Here is an 18,290-nt window from a genome sequence, read left to right on the forward strand (position 1 = left end):
CGGCGCGCTGAGACGCTCTCCTGAGGCGTTCAGGTGCGCGGAGGACATCTCACCCCCCCACCCAACCCCCTACACACTCCACGGAGATCCACGGAGTGAGTGGAAATGCGGCCGGAGCTTTAGGAGGTAGGGAGGGAGAGAGGAGAAAGAGGAGGAGGAGGAGGAGGAGGAGGGGGGTTCCAGCACCGTTGCACGCCGCGGAAGTTGATGTTGTCAAGTGTTTTCTACATGACATTTCTCCGCGCGACTCCATGGACGCGCATCAGTGAGGGACCACCCACGGAGCAGGTATGGCAGTGTCGGGTATGGTGTTCTCCGACGTGGAAAGTTTTCTGGACTCGCACCCGGAGTTGTTCGAGGACTACTTGAACAGGAAGGGCAGCTATGGCATGGTGGAGAAATGGCTGAAGAACCATCAGCAAGCGACCGGGAAGAGTCCGGCGGCCGCGGCCGTTGCTGCGGCTTCGTCCCCCGCGGAGGAGCGCGGCGCGGCGCTGAGGGACAGCTGGGCGAGCAAATGTGACGGGCTGCAGCGCAGAGCATCGCAGAAAGAGCTGCGCAAAACTTTCGCCAGGTCTAAAGCCGTCAACGTGAACAGGACGTACGACGAGCACGTCAACTCCCGGGCTCAGGAGCCGCTGACCAGCATGCGGAGGAGAGCCTTGCTGAGGAAAGCCAGCTCCCTGCCTCCGACCACGGCGCACATCCTGAGCGCGCTGCTGGAGTCCAGGGTCAACATCCCCCAGTATCCGTCCACGGCCGTGGATTTTAAGTATTACCTCAAGGAGCACAACGAGAGGGAGTTCTTCCTGGAGCTGGTTAAAGACATTTCCAACGACTTGGATCTAACGAGTCTCAGCTACAAGATCCTGGTGTTCGTCTGCATCATGGTGGACGCGGACCGCTGCTCCCTGTTCCTGGTGGAGGGAACCGGCAACAAGAAGACACTCGTGTCCAAATTCTTCGACGTGCACGCCGGGACCACCGTGCTGCCCTCCATGAACTCGGATGAAGTTCAGGTGCCGTGGGGCAAAGGGATCATTGGATACGTGGCGGAACACGGAGAGACGGTGAACATTCCCGACGCCTATCAGGTGCCCGCTTCTCCTTCTTCTTCATCCTCTTCGCGGGCAACACTTTGCGGGCAGTTTGCGTGACGCGCGGAAGGAGAGAGATCAGGAAGGGAAGACGAGTGATCTTCCTCTTCCTCCCTCCTTGTGTTCCCCCCCCCACACACACACTCAACTGTCAAACAGCCTGTCACTCAAACCACCTGGTGTTATCAGTTCGACTATCCTCAAATGAAAACATACCAGAGAACATCATCAGTAGCTGACAGTTCCATTCCCTAAAATAAGTTATTTCCCCCCAACCTGATAGATTTTTAGTTCATTTAGAAGATGCAAACATGTTACGATCTCTGGATCCTTGTCAAATCTTATCCCGCCAACTGGCCTTCGGGTCTTCTTTTGGCCTCTTCCGTTCTACTAGACTGTTGGGTTTAAACGTGCACGGTCTAGAAGAACCGAAGAGGCCTCTCGTGTGAGAGGTGAAGTAATCGAGACAAGACTTGACAGGGATTGAGACCGTGACCTGGATGACTGAGAAGCTCAGTTGACATTATTTCTGTCAAAAATGACCCTAAAACTACTGTTTTCTATCTGAGCGTCCTTTCTCGTCAACCCAGGCGGGTTCGTTTAAAGTTTTAAAGCACAACACAGACCCTGCGACCATTTATCACAAAAAAACCTAGATCTTTTTTTTTTTTTTCTTCTGTGTGTCCAAAAATCCCCCACAATTAGTTCGACGTTCCTTTTTTTTTTTTTTTTTTCTTTTTATTCTTCCCGCACCGTCATCACCGCAAACCCCTCTGCCACCGCCACCAGCGCCACCATCGCGGGTCTTTATTTTGCACTGTCCCCATGGATTGCAGGACCGGCGCTTCAGCGATGAAATCGACAAGCTGACCGGGTACAAAACCAAGTCGCTGTTGTGCATGCCTATTCGCAACAGCGACGGAGAGATCATTGGCGTCGCTCAGGCCATCAACAAGACCTCGAGTGTAGAACTCTTCACCGAGGATGATGAAAAGGTAATAATGTTATTATCATAGTGGTGAGTATGATTGACAGACGATCACGCCGAACTGTTATTATCTTGTCATGAGCAGAACACATCGATACAGTAATTATAACTCTCTTGTTCCTCATACTATTGTCTTGCTTCACAGTATCCTCTTTTACTTTTCACACAAAAGACTAAATCGTAACTCTTCTCTAAATCGCCGCACAGAGTTTTGGATGCCTGAATTAATAAAACCCATCGAGCTCAAGTCAGACCAAAAATGGTTCGGTGGTGTCTTATTGAGGGGCCTGGGAATTGTCAGTTTAGTGTTATTGGAGTGAAAGTATTTGATTAAACCAGTTGGTCGATAAAGGCTTTTGTTGTGAGGGAGTGAATACTAAAGATGGACACGGAAACTAGGAAGGTTTTTCGTTTCGTCGCAAAGAAACAGATATCTACGTCTTATTGGCTAGTTTTAGCCACATCTGCTGCAACAGAGTTTCTTGGGTCGTGTCCAGGTTCAGCAGAAACTTCTGCACCTCAGAGGATACCAACAAGGTTCGTATTCTTTTATTTATCTACACTTTCAGTTCATGGATCTCACACGACCGATCCAGCTAACTTTGCGATTCCATAAGAATCACATCGCTTCAATTTTTATAATTTCACTGAAAACACACCGGGAACTGCATATGTAAATGTTAGATGAATTGGTCGTCCACCGGGTGACAGTGCCGACTCCGACCTTTCTTTTTTTTCCACTCCGTCATCGGGAAAATATTTCAATGGTCAAATATTCGGTGCAAAAAAAGGGAATCTTTCCATCTGAATTGGCTGAACCTGCCTGGTTTTAGATTGTTGATGTCGCCGTTCTAAGCAACTTTGTATGCTGACTTTATTCTTAATTATATCGTTGTATTGCAGTTTTCCAGAATCGCTAGTGAGGTTTTGGACCTTGGTCTTGTGTCTTGGTCTCTCCTCGGCTTGGTGCAGAGGAGAGCGGAAATGCTCACAGGCTTTATGATTCACATGTGACATTTCAAAGAGATGTTTCTCTTTGCGGGCAAATATAGTTTCACAGAGTTTGTCGTTCACAATGTCACAATAGCCATGTTATTTATAAAGACTCTCTGAGAAATATATGGATTTCATATTTGCCCGTTTGGGTGTTATGATGTACGACAACATTGTAACATACTGTGGAACAGTTAATTTACTGTTGGCCTCAGGTTCAGTCTGATTTTCTTTTTCCTCTCTTTTAAATCCAAAAATACATAAATCCATAAATGGCATCTTGACTATTTACAGTATTTCAGTGTAACATTACTTTTCATAGTATATACTCCTTGTGTGACAACAATTCATAAAATGGCCTTTTTTCCCAATCACTATGTAGCATACTGTATTTGTTTTGATTATACCCCCCAAATACATTAGTAATATTGACTTTGAATTGTCTGACTCTCCTAAACAGGTAAATGGAAATGACAAAACAGCAGCAGTCCTTATTGATGGAATAACAGCTATGATTTCAATTGCTTTTTTTTTTGTTTTTTGTCATTGAATTTCCTCATTCAAATCAAGTTGTCCTCATGGTAATATTTTCTCTGACAGCTCTGACAGGCCTCAATATGTGAAAGATTGATTTCGGTTCCAAGGATGCCATCGTCACAGCGGCCAAGCTCATTTTTTATCCACAACAAACGCTGTTTTGCCAAACTATGAAAACGATCCGCTCGCTGCATTATCCCCACGCACCCTCTGTTTTCAAATATACTTTGCACATAATGATGTTATTTGATAAACAGCGGGCGATATTTATTCCGTCTTTGTGTTTGTCTGCAATTAACAAATGCTCATTATTTCAAATCATGAGTGCAGTTCACTTGTCCGCCACGTCGAACGTGTGCCCCGTATCCCCCGAGTCTGTGCTTAGTTATGCACCGGTCTGTATCTGTGAATCAATTTTTCCGAAGGCACTCATTCAAAACAGTGAAACCCTGTCGTGATATCACCAGGAAAAATAGCTTCATAGAAGAATCTCCTATTGGTTTCCGTTTTGCTTCCATGTGCTGAGCGGGACGGGTCCCGAGCGTTTGCCGTCAGTGTGCTGTCGTCACCAGAACCGCTCGGTGGCCGTACGATCCACGTGAGACGCTTCCAGGCGTGAACGAGGGCGTGAATGTGATGAGAACCAGGACACGGAGACAGGATGCGATGATTTGTGGGTCACATATATGATCCGTGAAGGCTGGAACGTTACGTTTCATAACACTGTTTACTCTTAAGTGTGACTCTGTTATCAGCCTTGACACAAGACCGACGTGCCGGCTGGAAGCACACTTGCGTTTGTGAAGGATTGTGATGTATAGATATGTAAAATATGGGTGAGGGTTCCTGACGTATCCAAGGGAAACAAGAAATATGACTTAAATCCACCGGCAGGTGGTTGCACAGAAGGTTAAAAAACAGATGAGGTATAAAAACAGAAATCTAGTCTCCACTATTCAAAATGATTTCATGTTTTTTTTTTTTTTTTTTTATCAAACAGAGCCAAAATGTCACCTCCGAAACTTTGTTATACCTCATTTTTCACAACAGACGCACGACGAAAGATTCTTTTCTGTAGCCTCCGATGTTTCGAGAATGTTTCACATTGCATCAACATCAAACAAATGCTCGGAATGGCTAAAGCTGAATTAGTAATGAAATGCAATAGCGGCATCAGAGAACACAGTATGCCTCTGCGTGACACAGCTGCTGCTCTGCCATCATGGAAGACCTTATAATAAGAAAATGTATCTCGCCTTCTTAAAACATCAAATGGTATGATAATTGCAAATGGATATTTTAGCGTACCCTTATTAAACTATTTCAGTAATCTGTGTCGTGATACCTTATTGGATATTTAAATCCATTACATTGTTGGTTCTCATCCCAAGGTATATCAGTTGTGTTGTGATACTTCTCTGCGGGATTGAAATTCTTCGGGGTCTTCCAGTAACAGTTTGGGACTCGTATAATTGGACTCGTATAATCGTTAACTCATTATCTTCTGTGGAGGAATATAATAACTGATCTAATTTAAGAGCAAAAAGTGAATTCATCAAAGCAATCAACTTGCGTTGATATTTTTTCTTTTTTAATATGGATAGATTAATATAACCGTATTCATCAACTGTTGATATAATAATGAATTTACACTTAGCAAGATTCAATATCCTTCATGTCGGCTCCGTTTGCCAATGTAGTTTAATATCTGTGTTCTGTCCGGCTGCCAAACTCCCTATTCAATTGGTTCATAATGGCTTTACACAAAATCTAAGACGTAAAAATAAAGAAAAAAGGGAAAGTAAACTTATGCTTTCAGTTGCATGATTTTTTTAAGCATGTTATGCATCTCTGCAGAATATCAAAATGCAATCAGGTTATATCAAACTGCTTCCATAAAAGACATGTGAATAACTAAAATATGATGAGTGCACTTAAACAAGAAAATGAAAAAGATCCCAACGTGAGGGCTGGATAAGAAACATGAAGGCAGGCATTTGAATCAAAAAGAGATGCTGGGAAAATTTGGCAATTAAGTCAGTTTATTTTGAGATAGTTTACTCGCTGGTTATCTTGGTCGGTCCAACAGGTGCCGCCAGTGGATCGCGACTGTACCATCCTTGGGGTTTGGGGGTTTGTTGGGTATATTTCCGTGCATTTAACAGATCATCTGCATCGGTGCTGTCTTTGTGATTACTCTTGCTAATGATAATTCTCTTGTTGGTGTGTCCTGCTAATTGCTGTGTTAATATGGCAAACACAGAGAGAGAGAGAGAGATTTGGCGTCCTTGTGTGGTTCACCTGGCACTTGCCGATTTTCTCTCCAAAAGCAGTTTTGTCAGGATAAATCATGAGTGCGATGACACTTTCGAGTCCTGTGCCTACAGCTGGGATCATTTTTGGAGCAACTTCTGATAATCTGAATGATACAAAAATGCGAAATTGTTGTGTATATTTTTAGATGTTTAAAATTTTCTAGGTAATCGAGGTCACAGAATGAACATCAGTTTTATTTTGCCATCGTGCACAGTGACGGCCCTCACAGCATCCTATGGTCGCGCAGAATCCCTTAAAAGGTTGAGCTCCTCAAACGGACCTCTATCCATTATCCATTGTGAAAGCGGTGTAATCACTGACAACTCGCTTTGAATGTGTGTCAATGGAATCCTGAATACCAACGAGCTTTGTCCACCTGACCGTCCTCTTCCTATAGATAGTATAAGACAGTTATGATAAGCCTCGAAGCGCACGGACACTTTTCTCTCATTAAGAAGATAATTGACTCTGCCGATGACCTGCTAGCCTCCTCCTCAAAGAGAGATGGCCTCCCCTGCTAAGTCGATAAAGCAGTTATACCAAACATTTATGCAAAATGATTCGTTAGCACAATTGCATTGGTAGGACGGGCAAACACATATTGACAGTGACAGACACGGGTAGAGGTTTCGGACAGACACGGACAACGTTGTTTTTGTTTACCCGTTTAATAGATGAGGGAATGGCCAACTTTTGTCATTTCTATTATATTCATATTTTTGAGATCCTTTCAACTTGCCGAGGCCGCGTATGTTGTAAGAGTGGAAGGGAATATAAATTCCATTATTCTTATCGTTATATTATATCAGTACGTTGACACCAAATATGAAACAATTGCCGCCATATATGGAACGCCTGACAAGATGTTTATTGCAGCGTTGCGGGGCACTAAGGTGAAACCGTTATTTTGTTGTAAACCGTTCAATCGTTATTACATTTCTGTCAAAATGAGAAAACGATACAGTCGATAAATGCACAAATCTTACTTGTGTGTTTTTAGGAGAGTTTTACGTAGCAAAGATATACTGTCTTTGCAATATATCAGTTATTACAGAACCTCAGTATCGTGATCGTATCACCGTCGGAATATCGTGGGGGTAATCGGATTCCAGAGGATAATTTAGCGAGCAGAAATATTCCCTTGACTGTGAGACCGACGGGGGTTTCGGTTGTGAAAATGAAGTCCTGTCCAGTCTCTGATATAATCCGAGGTGCTAAGCAGGAAATGATGATTATCCTGCATGTTAGGTGACTGAAAATATAAATATGTTTTCTGTTTGTACACAGATTGTGTAAATGTGTAATGCATCTATAAATGCTTTGGTGAATCCCTGCAGAGTTTGATTTCCTTCAGAGAGAGAAGGAGAAAGATTTTAAGAGCAAGGGTGAGCAAAGTGTTAGCTTCGCTTAAAAAAAAAAATCAAACCGTGTTATAGATAGTCAAAAATAGTTGGCATGTTATTAAAAACAATCGATTAATTATCTTTAGCTTGATATAAATGAGCCCCTTAAGCTTCTTTGCAGGAATTAAAAGTCCAAGTTGAGTGTGTCTGATATAAATGCAAATAAGTTTTCTCTAAAGTGACTGTCACATCTGGTACAGACGCCAGTGGATGCCCTGGGTGTTGGTTTAACATGAACAATGAGCGAGGAGGAAGTCGGGTAGCTTGGTGTGATACCGATGCGTTTGTTGGTTTGTCAGACTCAGTGTTAGGAGGATTACACTAAAAGCACTTGGCATGTTTTCACAAGCCGCTGGAGGGGCGTAGCATGGACAAAGGAAGAACACATTGAATCGTGGAGCAGATCCGGTGAGCGGAGCCCCGTGTGCGGCGGCTGAACCTACTTTTAGCAGGATTATGCAAAAATCAAGTGATGAAGTCAACCAGTGACAGACTTCAGAGGACATCTCCCCAACCTGACTAGGTCGTGAATTGGCTGTATAAAGTAGGGTATTCTTCCGTCACATATATCCTAAAATAAGTCTTGAAGGCTAAGATGAATGCAGCGGCAGATCCATGGAAAATAGTCTAGCACTTCAAATTTTCTTAATACCGCTGAGCAGCCGGCAACCTCAAATAAACCATCTGCTGTGTTACCTTTGTGAATGGGGACGGCCCAGACCGCTTAATGGAGGAGGAGGAATGTTAACCGGGCTCCTTTTCTGTGCTTTTCTCCTCTTCATTATAAGGGTTTTAGTGAGAGCCGCTCCCTTTAACTAATACATGCAACACTGTCAACCCATTGGCTATACATAGGCCTCGCTGTCATTAGTAAATAATGAAGGAAACAGAGGCGGTCGTACTCTTCCCGGCTCTTAGATGCTTCTTTCATTTCATTCACATTACATTACATGAAATTTTGCTTTTTAATTTGTGATTACGTTGAGGTGTAGACATCGGACGCATTAGTATTGCATATCAATTTCCAGAATCAGTGCGTGTCGAGCGTAATCAGAAAATCTCTCTCTCTGTCCCTCAAGAGAACGTCTCTTCATCTAACGGTGCCATTTTAAACTCGGTTAAGTCAACCAGTAGTCGATGTTCTGGCTGTAATCGGAGGATAAACAGTCAGCTTTGTAATTTCTCATCGCTCGCCTCAGAAAGCATCGGTTGTGGGAGAGGTAGTCATTTCGAGTAGTGTAACTGACTGTCTCTGAGGCCCGTTAGTTTTATTATCAAACCACTCTTTACTGGTCAGTCCACACGTCTCTAGGCAAAAACGTCTGTTTGTAATGCAACCTTGTATAATGGCCTGCCTGACAGAATGTAATTAGAGAGAGCAGTGCTTTTCTTGGGTTTGCCTGTTAGTACCACAGACAGATCCATAGCCAGATCCCCAAAGTCCTGCTCACTAATGAATCTTCTTCTGCTGGGGCTATTGATGACTGCTGCCTTTCTGGAAGATCATTATTAGAGAATTCCGTAGGACAGTTGACATAGTATTATATATAAGTGTTTTGCTCAGTATCACTTGGCTCCGGCGTCTTGAAAACCGAATAAAGATCTCGATTATGTTTATGAACGCGTAAAGGTTATTTGTTCATGAGCAACACGAAGCGAGAAGTCAAATAATTATGATTGGAAACGTCGTTAATCGCGTCTTCTTTTTTTTTCTTTTCAGCTTTTTTTACCTGTCAGGGGTCGCCGGGATGAGCCCTCTCCATTTAACCCTATTCTCTGTGTCCTCTCCTGTCACACCAGCTCACTTCATGTCCTCTTTCACCACGTCCATAAAACTCCCTCTCGCCCTCCTGCCTGGCAGCTCCAATTCCAGCATCCTTCTATCAATATCTTCACCATCCCTCTTTTGTACACGACCGAACCATCTCGGTCTGGCTTCTCTCCAAAACATCTCACATGTGCCGTCCCTCTGATGGACTCTCCTGGTCCTGTCCGTCCTCGTCACTCCTAAAGAGAACCTCGACATCTCCGTGTTTGCTACCTCCGGCTCTGCTTCTTGTCTTTTTCGATGCCGCTGCCTCCGGAGTATCCAAGCCGGTCTCACCACTGTCTTGTCCACCTTTCCTTTCATTCTGGCAGACATTCTTCTATGGCATTGCACCCCTGACACTTTTCTCCACCCGTTCTGACCTGCTTTAACCTGTTTCTTCACCTCTTTTCCACACTTTCCATTGCTCTGGCCTGTTGACCTGAAGTACTTGAAATCCCCCGCCTTCAGGATCTCCACTTCCTGTCGCCTCAAAACATTAATAATTGAGTAATTTTTATTTATAGTGAGCGTAATACCGAATTTTGTCGTACGCACATTACTGTCTGAGTGTTTATTGTTTAAAAGGACTTGAGTGCAGTTCAGGATCTCTTGCAAACACTGTGGCTATACATCGACAGATAGTTCAGAGGTGATTCACAGTGAAGAATTTGCAAAACAAGCGTGCTTTTACTTGCGTTCCATCATTTATTTAACAGTTTTGTCCTTAATGTTTAACTTTTGAACAAAGCATTTTTTTTTCTTTGCTAATACACGCATTAATTTGGTTTTGCCGTTTTGCCGGCCAGAGAAATTTAACACTAATAGAATTAGTATCGATTCCAATTCTCGCCGTAAGTTCATATTTACCCAGGTGTGAAGTCTATAACTCATCTTTGCAAACTTTTGAACTAGTTAAGAAGAGCCTGTCACAATTATAAGCTGTTTTTGCTATATGGTCCTGCTCTTCACGTGTTCATTTGTGGCTGATGAGTAATTGATACATTATCGTCTCTTAAAGGTGAAGAGAGATATCAGTAGCCACAGCTGAGTGACTTCCCATTCACGTATTGTTGTAATGTCCTTACACACGGGTTGGACTGAAGGCTGGTAAATATTGGTGGGTTTGTTGTACCGATTGTGTTGTTTACACAGCAGCCAGATGCCAAAGATAGATAACTAAACAAGAGGCAGCCTAAGGAGAAACACAACCCTAAATTCTATTGATTCCCATGTTATGGGAACCGAGTGTCTCTCAGATAAGGCTACATCGCAAGGTAATTGTACAATTCACCCCGTGTATGCACATCCCAGCTGTCTTAATAGCTCGCAATTACTGCGCGTCCCCTGCACACCGTTCTTGCATAGAGATGTGCGTTGTGTGTCAACAGGGGCAAGGAAGCGAAAAATGGAGTTTGATTCCGAACCAGTAAGGTGTCGATTGGGTTTTAAGATACATTTTTACCATGCTAATTAAACTGCATCAATTTATTACATTATTAATGTGAAGAAAACATGAGTGTTATTTTACCAGCCCAAGGCGCAGTAAGTCAGACTATTCAGTCAAATGGTAAAATGTCAGTTGAATTGATTTATTTGTCGTTGCAAGTAATTACACCCATGAAAGGCCATTTCTTATATGTTCCAATTCAAACAAGGGCATCTGCTGAGGTGAAAATATGAATGATATGCCTTTAAAAAATGAATAAAATGAATATTAAAGCAAGGATCTTCCTAGAATAACATGCCCACAATGTATCCACAGGTGCTGCAGATGTACCTACCCTTTTGTGGGATCGCCATCTCCAATGCCCAACTCTTCGCCGCCTCGAGGAAGGAGTATGACAGGAGTCGGGTGAGTGCCACAGGGCCAACGTGATAATACCCCCCTCCTCCTCCCGCCTCCCTCCCGCCTTTGGATCAGCATTATTCCCTCCGCCCAGATGCTGACATTAAGGCTGTATATTGATCAGCAACCAGCCCACTTGCTGCCATTGCAGCAGGGATCACAGAGCAGCATGCAGCCCTGCATGGATATTTTCTCAGCATCTGTGGCAGGGGGAAGGGTCTGGGTATGAGGGGGTGGGGGGTGGGGGTGGGGGGGTGGGGGGTCTCGGCTAGATATCTCCAAGGGAATGTTAAGAGATGCACTAATTCATGTCACACATTGATCTGTGATGGGGGAGAACATAATGAGAACACAGCTCCGTGAATAGAGGAGTGAAATGATTTTTATGGCTTGTGTATTAAATTGGATGGGCACTGCCGTAGATAAGGGGCTAAATTGTTTTTATTGGGGAAAGCTAATCCCGTTGTTTTATAGTTTAAGGATTGTAGTAACATGAAAGCTCTACCTGCTGAGTTGCACAAAACCTAATTCTCTACAGGGTCTTCACCATTTTGCGGCGTATAGATTTGAGTCTTTTTTCCCTATTTATTTGTTGTCGTTTTTTTTCGCAGCGCCTTGTTGTCCAGATTGCCAGGAGTGACGCCGGTTATCTCTTTTTCTGTCACTGCTATTCAGGCTCTCTTGGAGGTCGTCAATGACCTGTTTGAAGAGCAGACTGACCTGGAGAAGATTGTCAGGAAGATCATGCACCGTGCTCAGACGTTGCTAAAGTGCGAGCGCTGCTCTGTTCAATTGCTGGAGGACATTGAGTCACCGGTACTGTTATGTTTTTTTTCCTCCGTCTCTCTCTCTCTCTCTCTTTCTCTATCTCTGTGTTGTCCTGCTGTGTCTATCTCTTTGTGCCTAAAAAATAAATCAAATTTCTTTTTGAATGTTTATCTTTGCCCTTCTTTGTTAGAAGACCGATCATGTTTTTTGTCTTTTTGCATAATTCAGGTAGTGAAGTTCACCAAGTCATTTGAGTTGCTGTCTCCGAAGTGTAGCGCAGACACTGAAAGCAGGTGACTTTCTCTTTTTTTCTTCTTTTTTTTTCTTTTTTTGGGACAACTACTCTGCTTTTAGATACACACAAATGCAGGCTCTCTGAAGTAATATTCTGTCTCACGAAAAACATTTAGCTTCGCCCTTAGTTTTCCCTTTTTTCTCGAGGTCACATCTTTGCATACTGCCTTTGGCACTGAAATATGAAGTCATGCCTTACTCTTTAACTTTTCCATCAAGGACATGAATCAGGACGTATGAAAATAAAATATTCTGTAGTGCAGTGGGAGTAAAAAGGCTGGTACTAAATACACAGTGTACTATAGGAGTCCTACTTAAGTGGTTTTGGAGAATTCTCTCCATTGCCGGGCATAACATAGAGGAGAAACAGAGGCTTAACGTCGTGCGGAATATCTATGGACAGAGACGAAACACTGAGAGGAGTCACTTGACGTGACGGATGTGATCACTTTAAGGCAGAGGAGATAACTCCAAAGGTTCATAAAATAAATAAAATGTGAGAAATGGAGAGATTAGGACACGTTGCATCGACTAGTTTGCGATTCCAGGTAAATCAACTCCTCTCCAAGTCAGACGACAAGGGCGCATCATCGCCGAGATGACATTAGTCTGTCTAATGGTTCATATTTGAGTAAAAACGGTCACCATGGAAGATTTATGTGTGCAATGAAGTGAATGTATTTATTGTCAAAAGGCGAGTGTGCAGAAGGATTTCTAATGTGCCTCTGAATCCCCGGCCGCCCCCATAAGAAGAACAATGTTGAGTTAGTGCGCAGTGCTGCGGCGTGTCTGTGGCAGCTAAATGACACGAGACAGAGAGGCGAGAGACAGAGTGAGGCGAGAAAGAAAGGGGAGGGAAGGCATCTCGTCACCGCGCCCGCGAGGTTCAGTCCTCGCTGCGCCGTGGGCTTCGCGTCCACTCACACAAACAACCGTACCACCGGCTCACAGGGATTCAAAAGAGCTCACATCGGAGTCACTCCATCTTTATTTCTAATCTTTGAGGACAAACGAGACGCGCCGAACATTTAACTTGTTGCATTTGAGGGTAAAAATCCTACTTCCGTAAATGCGAAAAGGCAGCGGAAGCGTGAACGCTGGGGTTTCTGTGACAGAGAGCGGGGGCGTTTGGCAACGAGGAAGCCAATCACACACTTAACTTTTTATTACTTCATAAGCTGCAGGAGAAGCTTAGTTCATTAAATGCAAGTCAACATAGAAGACGGTCCGTAGAAATGGGAGAAATACGACTAACCCTTTGCCGGCTTGCGGCTCTGCTACGCGAGCATATAAAATCCATTTTGCTTAAATGTAATAAAAAGGATTTTTTCATTTTACGTGAGAGCAAAGTTATAAGAGTGAGCCTGAGAAATGTTTCTCAAAATTATTCGTCTCCTGAGATAAGGCGAGGGGATGGAAAGTACACACAGAATAAAATCATGCTTCTTTCCTTCTTTTCGCTCACCCATTTTTTTGTGACTCTAGTTTCAAAGACAGCATGGAGAAATCGTCTTACTCAGACTGGCTCATCAACAACAGTATCGCAGAGCTGGTGGCGTCCACAGGACTGCCTGTCAACATTAGCGACGCCTATCAGGATCCTCGCTTCGACGCTGAGGTAAATACAGTAGAACAAATTTCAAAATTTGAGAGAGACGATTATATCCGCCGGCAATCGTCTCTCAAATAGCATCAGAGAGGAAGCTGCACCAAATCTGACGCTTCTACCGGAGACCGCGGAGCCAAATAAACTTAACTGCATGTCTTCCGGTGGCTTTCGTTGCCATTTTACATCATGGGATTAACTTCTTTATGTGCCGTATGGGTCACTTTTAATTGTTATTCAGTTACACGAGAAGCAATTTTAAAATGACTTTGTGGTCAGATGTTTCAACAAAGCGTTTTGAGAGGGATTCGGTAAAATGTAAATGCTTACACGGGCCATAAACGTTTGTCTGTTCATCTGTTTGCATCCCGCTGAGGTTTTCCACAAGGGTTAACGCTGGATTGTTCGTACGTGGATCTCTCAATTGGCTGTCGCGTAACTTGAGCGACTCAAAACGACAGTAAAAAATCACCGGGCTGTGAGGAGCTCACACACACTAACTGGACGGCGGGTTTAATGAAGCGTCATGGAGTGGCAGCGACATTTCCTCTCATAAAGTTTAGTTGCCTCGGACTTTGTTCTTTTTTTTTATTACTAGCTTTAAACCCTTTTTACTCGCACCAAATGGTGAGCCATACGTAACACCCGTGGTTCTATTTTTGGAGTTGTTAATTGATCTCTGCAGGATAAGGCCCTTTTAAACCGAGGTGTATCAAGCATAGTGGGCCTTGCAAACAATGCACAATACGGTTGGGTTTGATAGCCGCATTGATGAATTTAGTTTTTACAAGGTAAGAATTGCAACTTGGTGTGCTATTAAAAAAAAAAATGCTGGAGCTAGGGGTACACCCTGGATAGATCACCAATCTGGTCAATTTTTTCAATTCATTCTACTTAAGCGCTTGCATGTTTTTGGACTGCGACCCACGCTGACATGGGGAGAACATGCAAACTCCACACAGAAAGGCACCGAACTGGGGCCCTTTGTGCTGTGAGGTGGAAGCGTTAATGCCTGCGACATATATATAAGTATCAAAATAAACCCACATGATTGCTAATATTTGGGAAATTGATCAGTGGTCTAGTGTCGATAACACCCACCTTGCTGCATGGTAATTCATTTGGTTGCTATCTGGTTGTCACATTTACTCTGGAATATTGAGTACACATTGTTGCACACCTATATTTTGGATAAACATAATTAGCAAAATGATAAGAATCACATAATGAACCATAGAAGAGGTGAATTTGCCAAATTGCATGGGTATTATCAATGGTATTTACATACTGTATTCCTGAAATTATGTCTTTTCCATAGATGTTTTTGACCACAAAAATGCTTTCATGTGAATGCTTGATGCACTATACACAATGCACAGGGTGTCATGGGGGAGGACAGTGCAGCATTCTAGCAAGAATCTGTAGACCTAATCAGAATCACACAGGTTGGCACCGCAGTCCACGCTACCTTTGGCCGAAAACATTAAAATTTCGACTTTCTCAACATCAGGCACTCGTGGCGAAAAAAAAAAAAAAAAAAAAAGGAAAATCACTCATCAATCATTCATGGCATCACCACGGCCACCTGGCTGGAAGGAAAAGCTACCAGCAGGAACTGTGAATTGAATAGATGTGGTGACTTGCTTCTTGTCACTCATTTCAAAGGCTTTCCCACACTGCGGATATAGATTCTATATCTCCACATATCCGCATTTCGACTCCTACAAGCGGGACATGTTCGCAAAATGAATGCTCCTGTGGTGAGACGACAATTTATGCGCAGTTTTAATCCTATAGAGGTGGGTGTTGTTTTAAGAGTTGCAATACTACTGCCAGTAGTGCTCGATTAATCCTAAGAGCAGTTTTCTAACAAACAGAGATGTGTCTTAAATGGAGGGTTACTGGTGTAGAAATAGACATATGGTGTTGATGAAATACTTTTATTGATTATAACTGAATTATCACTTACGATAATACAATGGTATAATGCTATGTTCACTGTATGGAAATACATTCTCAATGCAAATGCAATTTCATCCTTATTTTTCATGTTTCCACCCTCCCATTGTTGTTTCAGGCAGACCAGTTCTCCGACTTCCACATTCGCTCGGTGCTTTGTGTTCCTATCTGGAATAGCAACCATCAAATCATTGGTAAGTTAACAAGCTTGATTTTCTCCCGTTATATCGTAATCGGCTTATCCGCACCGGCATCATATATTTCCAGAGATAACGCTGAGAGTGAAAGGGAAATCACTAGACCCACTCATCATTCCTCAAATACTCACCTTTTTTATTCTTATCAAAACTAAATCATAAATATGAAGTCTAAACAGATTATAAACAGGGTCTATTGGAACTCTTTTTGAATTCTTCTCTCGTCCTTCCAAGATGTTAAGATTTTTCTACTATTCAGTGAAACAGAGCTCCTTCAGCCTCTCAGCGCTCACATCAGCTTCATACATCTACTGCGTCTAACCCCGTTGGGGGAGGGATGTGTTCAATCTTGATAAATGGAGTTAACATTGTAGCCAGAAGTGCGTGGAAAAGATTTGCCGCTGCCTTTAGCCTCCGATGATGGGTGACAAAGCCTTGTTTACAGTTGTGGCTCAAATTAATCCAAAAGGTGTACGATGGGGTTGAGGTCGGTGTTCCGGACCTTGACAGGTATGGCCTTCGGGAGTTGTCATGTTGAATAAGTAAAAGACCCTCTGCCTGGAAAAGATGTGCAGTAAATGCTTAAAAAAAAAAGGGATTTGCGCAACTTATCTTGCCAACAACAAATCAGACGCATTCAGAAATTCAGCGTTAACATGATCCAAAACCTGGCTCCTCATCATGCCTGGTTTTAGCTAAATGGAGACAGAAGGCGCGGGAGCACGCTTTTGATAAGATCCACGTTGCACCGTCGCTCCACATTTAGAGGTGGTGCTCCCTTGTTGTATGCTTTGTGTTTGTGTATCAGCCCCAGGTTAACTCCACTCTGACACCCTGATAAATCATTGATCTCTCGGCTCGGTTTTTGGTGTTGGATATTGCTGCGAGGAGCCGAGAAAGCGGCTCCGCTGAGATCTGACACGGGAAGTCATTAGTTTGATTCGAGTGAAAAGTGATCAGCATGTGTGCTGCAAAAAAATTAGTAAGGACTTGTGTGTATTTGTGTGTGTGAGTGTGTGTGTATTTTCTCTGTGTACTTACTTTTTGTGTGGGTGTTGGTGCATTTGTTAGGGGGAAGGCGGGAAGGAAAAGAACAGGAGTGAGTGGAGAGAGAAAAAAAAAAAAATTGCAGTGTGTGGGCGGCACCTGAGGACCTGGAGTGAAAAACCATTTTCCAAACAAAGCAGCAGAGATGAAATTCTCCAGTCACTGATACATTCAATTAGAGAATGAACGTCCTTGCATCATACGCAAAGGTTACCTGGAGCTCATTCAAATTTTAGTCGCACGGAAATATGGCTGTAGGTATTACAAATAGACTAACGGAACTGTGGGAGAAAACTGCAACGTCAAATCTAATTACTGCGAGCTCTTGCTCTAAACCGATCATTTGAAATCCATGTAACAAAGATTGGTTCAATTTGTGTTTAGTTTTATGTACGCGAAAAATGAATTGTATTTTTCATTACGTATTCTAAAGGTTTGATATGGGGCTAGTATTCATACTTTGAGGCACAACTCTCATAAATGGAATACATTACATTACCTATAAAAAAACGCAATATCTCGTTTGCGTGTTTTGGGAAAACCCTCAAAAAGAGAGTTCTAAAAGTTTGCTTGAGACATCTTAAATTCAAGATTATTCTTCAATGCAAAAAAATAAAATAAAAATAAATAAGAAAAGGTCACTAGAGAAATTGTGTCTGGTCATCTGGTAATGTCCAGGGTCACGATTCAGATCTCCTGCCAGCTTGACTCAGCGTGGATGGATGCTTCATATTAAACCCCAACAGCAGAAGTTTCATTTTGTCCTTTTTAGATATCAGGCATTAAATGTTGCCTGCTGAGCCCCCCCTCCCTTACATTTGGTCATATTTTAACGCGGTGTCCTTTTCCAAGCTCACATTACTATATCATACTACACTGTACTTTCGCAGTACTTTCCACACAATAAAACTCAACATCCATTCTACCAGGGTTGCAAGACAACTCATTAAAAATACAACAGAACACACTCTGTAACAGAAATATATCAAAATGACGATGGGCTACTCTGGTTATGACAACAGCTGGTTTATCAGTATTTGGCTTCCCGGTACTGCTTTTGCATTTTAAGAGTTCTATATTTCACAATATTATTCTAATGGGCGTGTTAAGAAATACCGCAGCATATTATTCTCCTACAGTAAGAATGTTTCGTACCTCAGCATAGCACCTTGCTATCCGTGCCGCAAATCATCAGAAATTACATGCTTATTATACTGGGAGCAATAAGGACTAAGAAGACATTAGGCCCGTGTTTTAAATTTAATGACACCACAATGAATATTAATCTTAGCTACAGTGCTAATCCTTTTTCAACTCAGCGACATAAAATGAATCGGAAGCGCGCGGTTGCATCGGCAGGTTTAGTTCAACCACCCACAATGTGCCGCGTTCTTCAACAATAAAATGGTCCATCAATTAAATGTCTGGG

The 18,290-nt window shown here is 42.9% G+C and overlaps 1 protein-coding gene across 1 annotated transcript in view; it reads left to right on the forward strand.

Moving 5' to 3' along the window:
• Positions 1-204: 204 nt before the first annotated feature.
• pde11a (phosphodiesterase 11a) overlaps positions 205-18,290 on the forward strand; it is a 35,119-nt gene continuing 17,033 nt past the window's right edge. The window contains exons 1-7 of the mRNA XM_086145695.1: positions 205-1,094; positions 1,934-2,092; positions 10,907-10,996; positions 11,666-11,806; positions 11,987-12,051; positions 13,538-13,670; positions 15,736-15,811. Coding sequence (XP_086001821.1) covers positions 291-1,094; positions 1,934-2,092; positions 10,907-10,996; positions 11,666-11,806; positions 11,987-12,051; positions 13,538-13,670; positions 15,736-15,811 — 1,468 coding nt within the window. The 5' untranslated portion in view covers positions 205-290. The remainder of the gene's footprint in view (positions 1,095-1,933; positions 2,093-10,906; positions 10,997-11,665; positions 11,807-11,986; positions 12,052-13,537; positions 13,671-15,735; positions 15,812-18,290) is intronic.

This window comes from Fistularia commersonii, chromosome 4 (assembly GCF_037954325.1).
Source record: "Fistularia commersonii isolate RoL2024-O1a breed Wild chromosome 4, RoL_Fcom_v1.0, whole genome shotgun sequence".
NCBI classification, from domain to species: domain Eukaryota; kingdom Metazoa; phylum Chordata; class Actinopteri; order Syngnathiformes; family Fistulariidae; genus Fistularia; species Fistularia commersonii.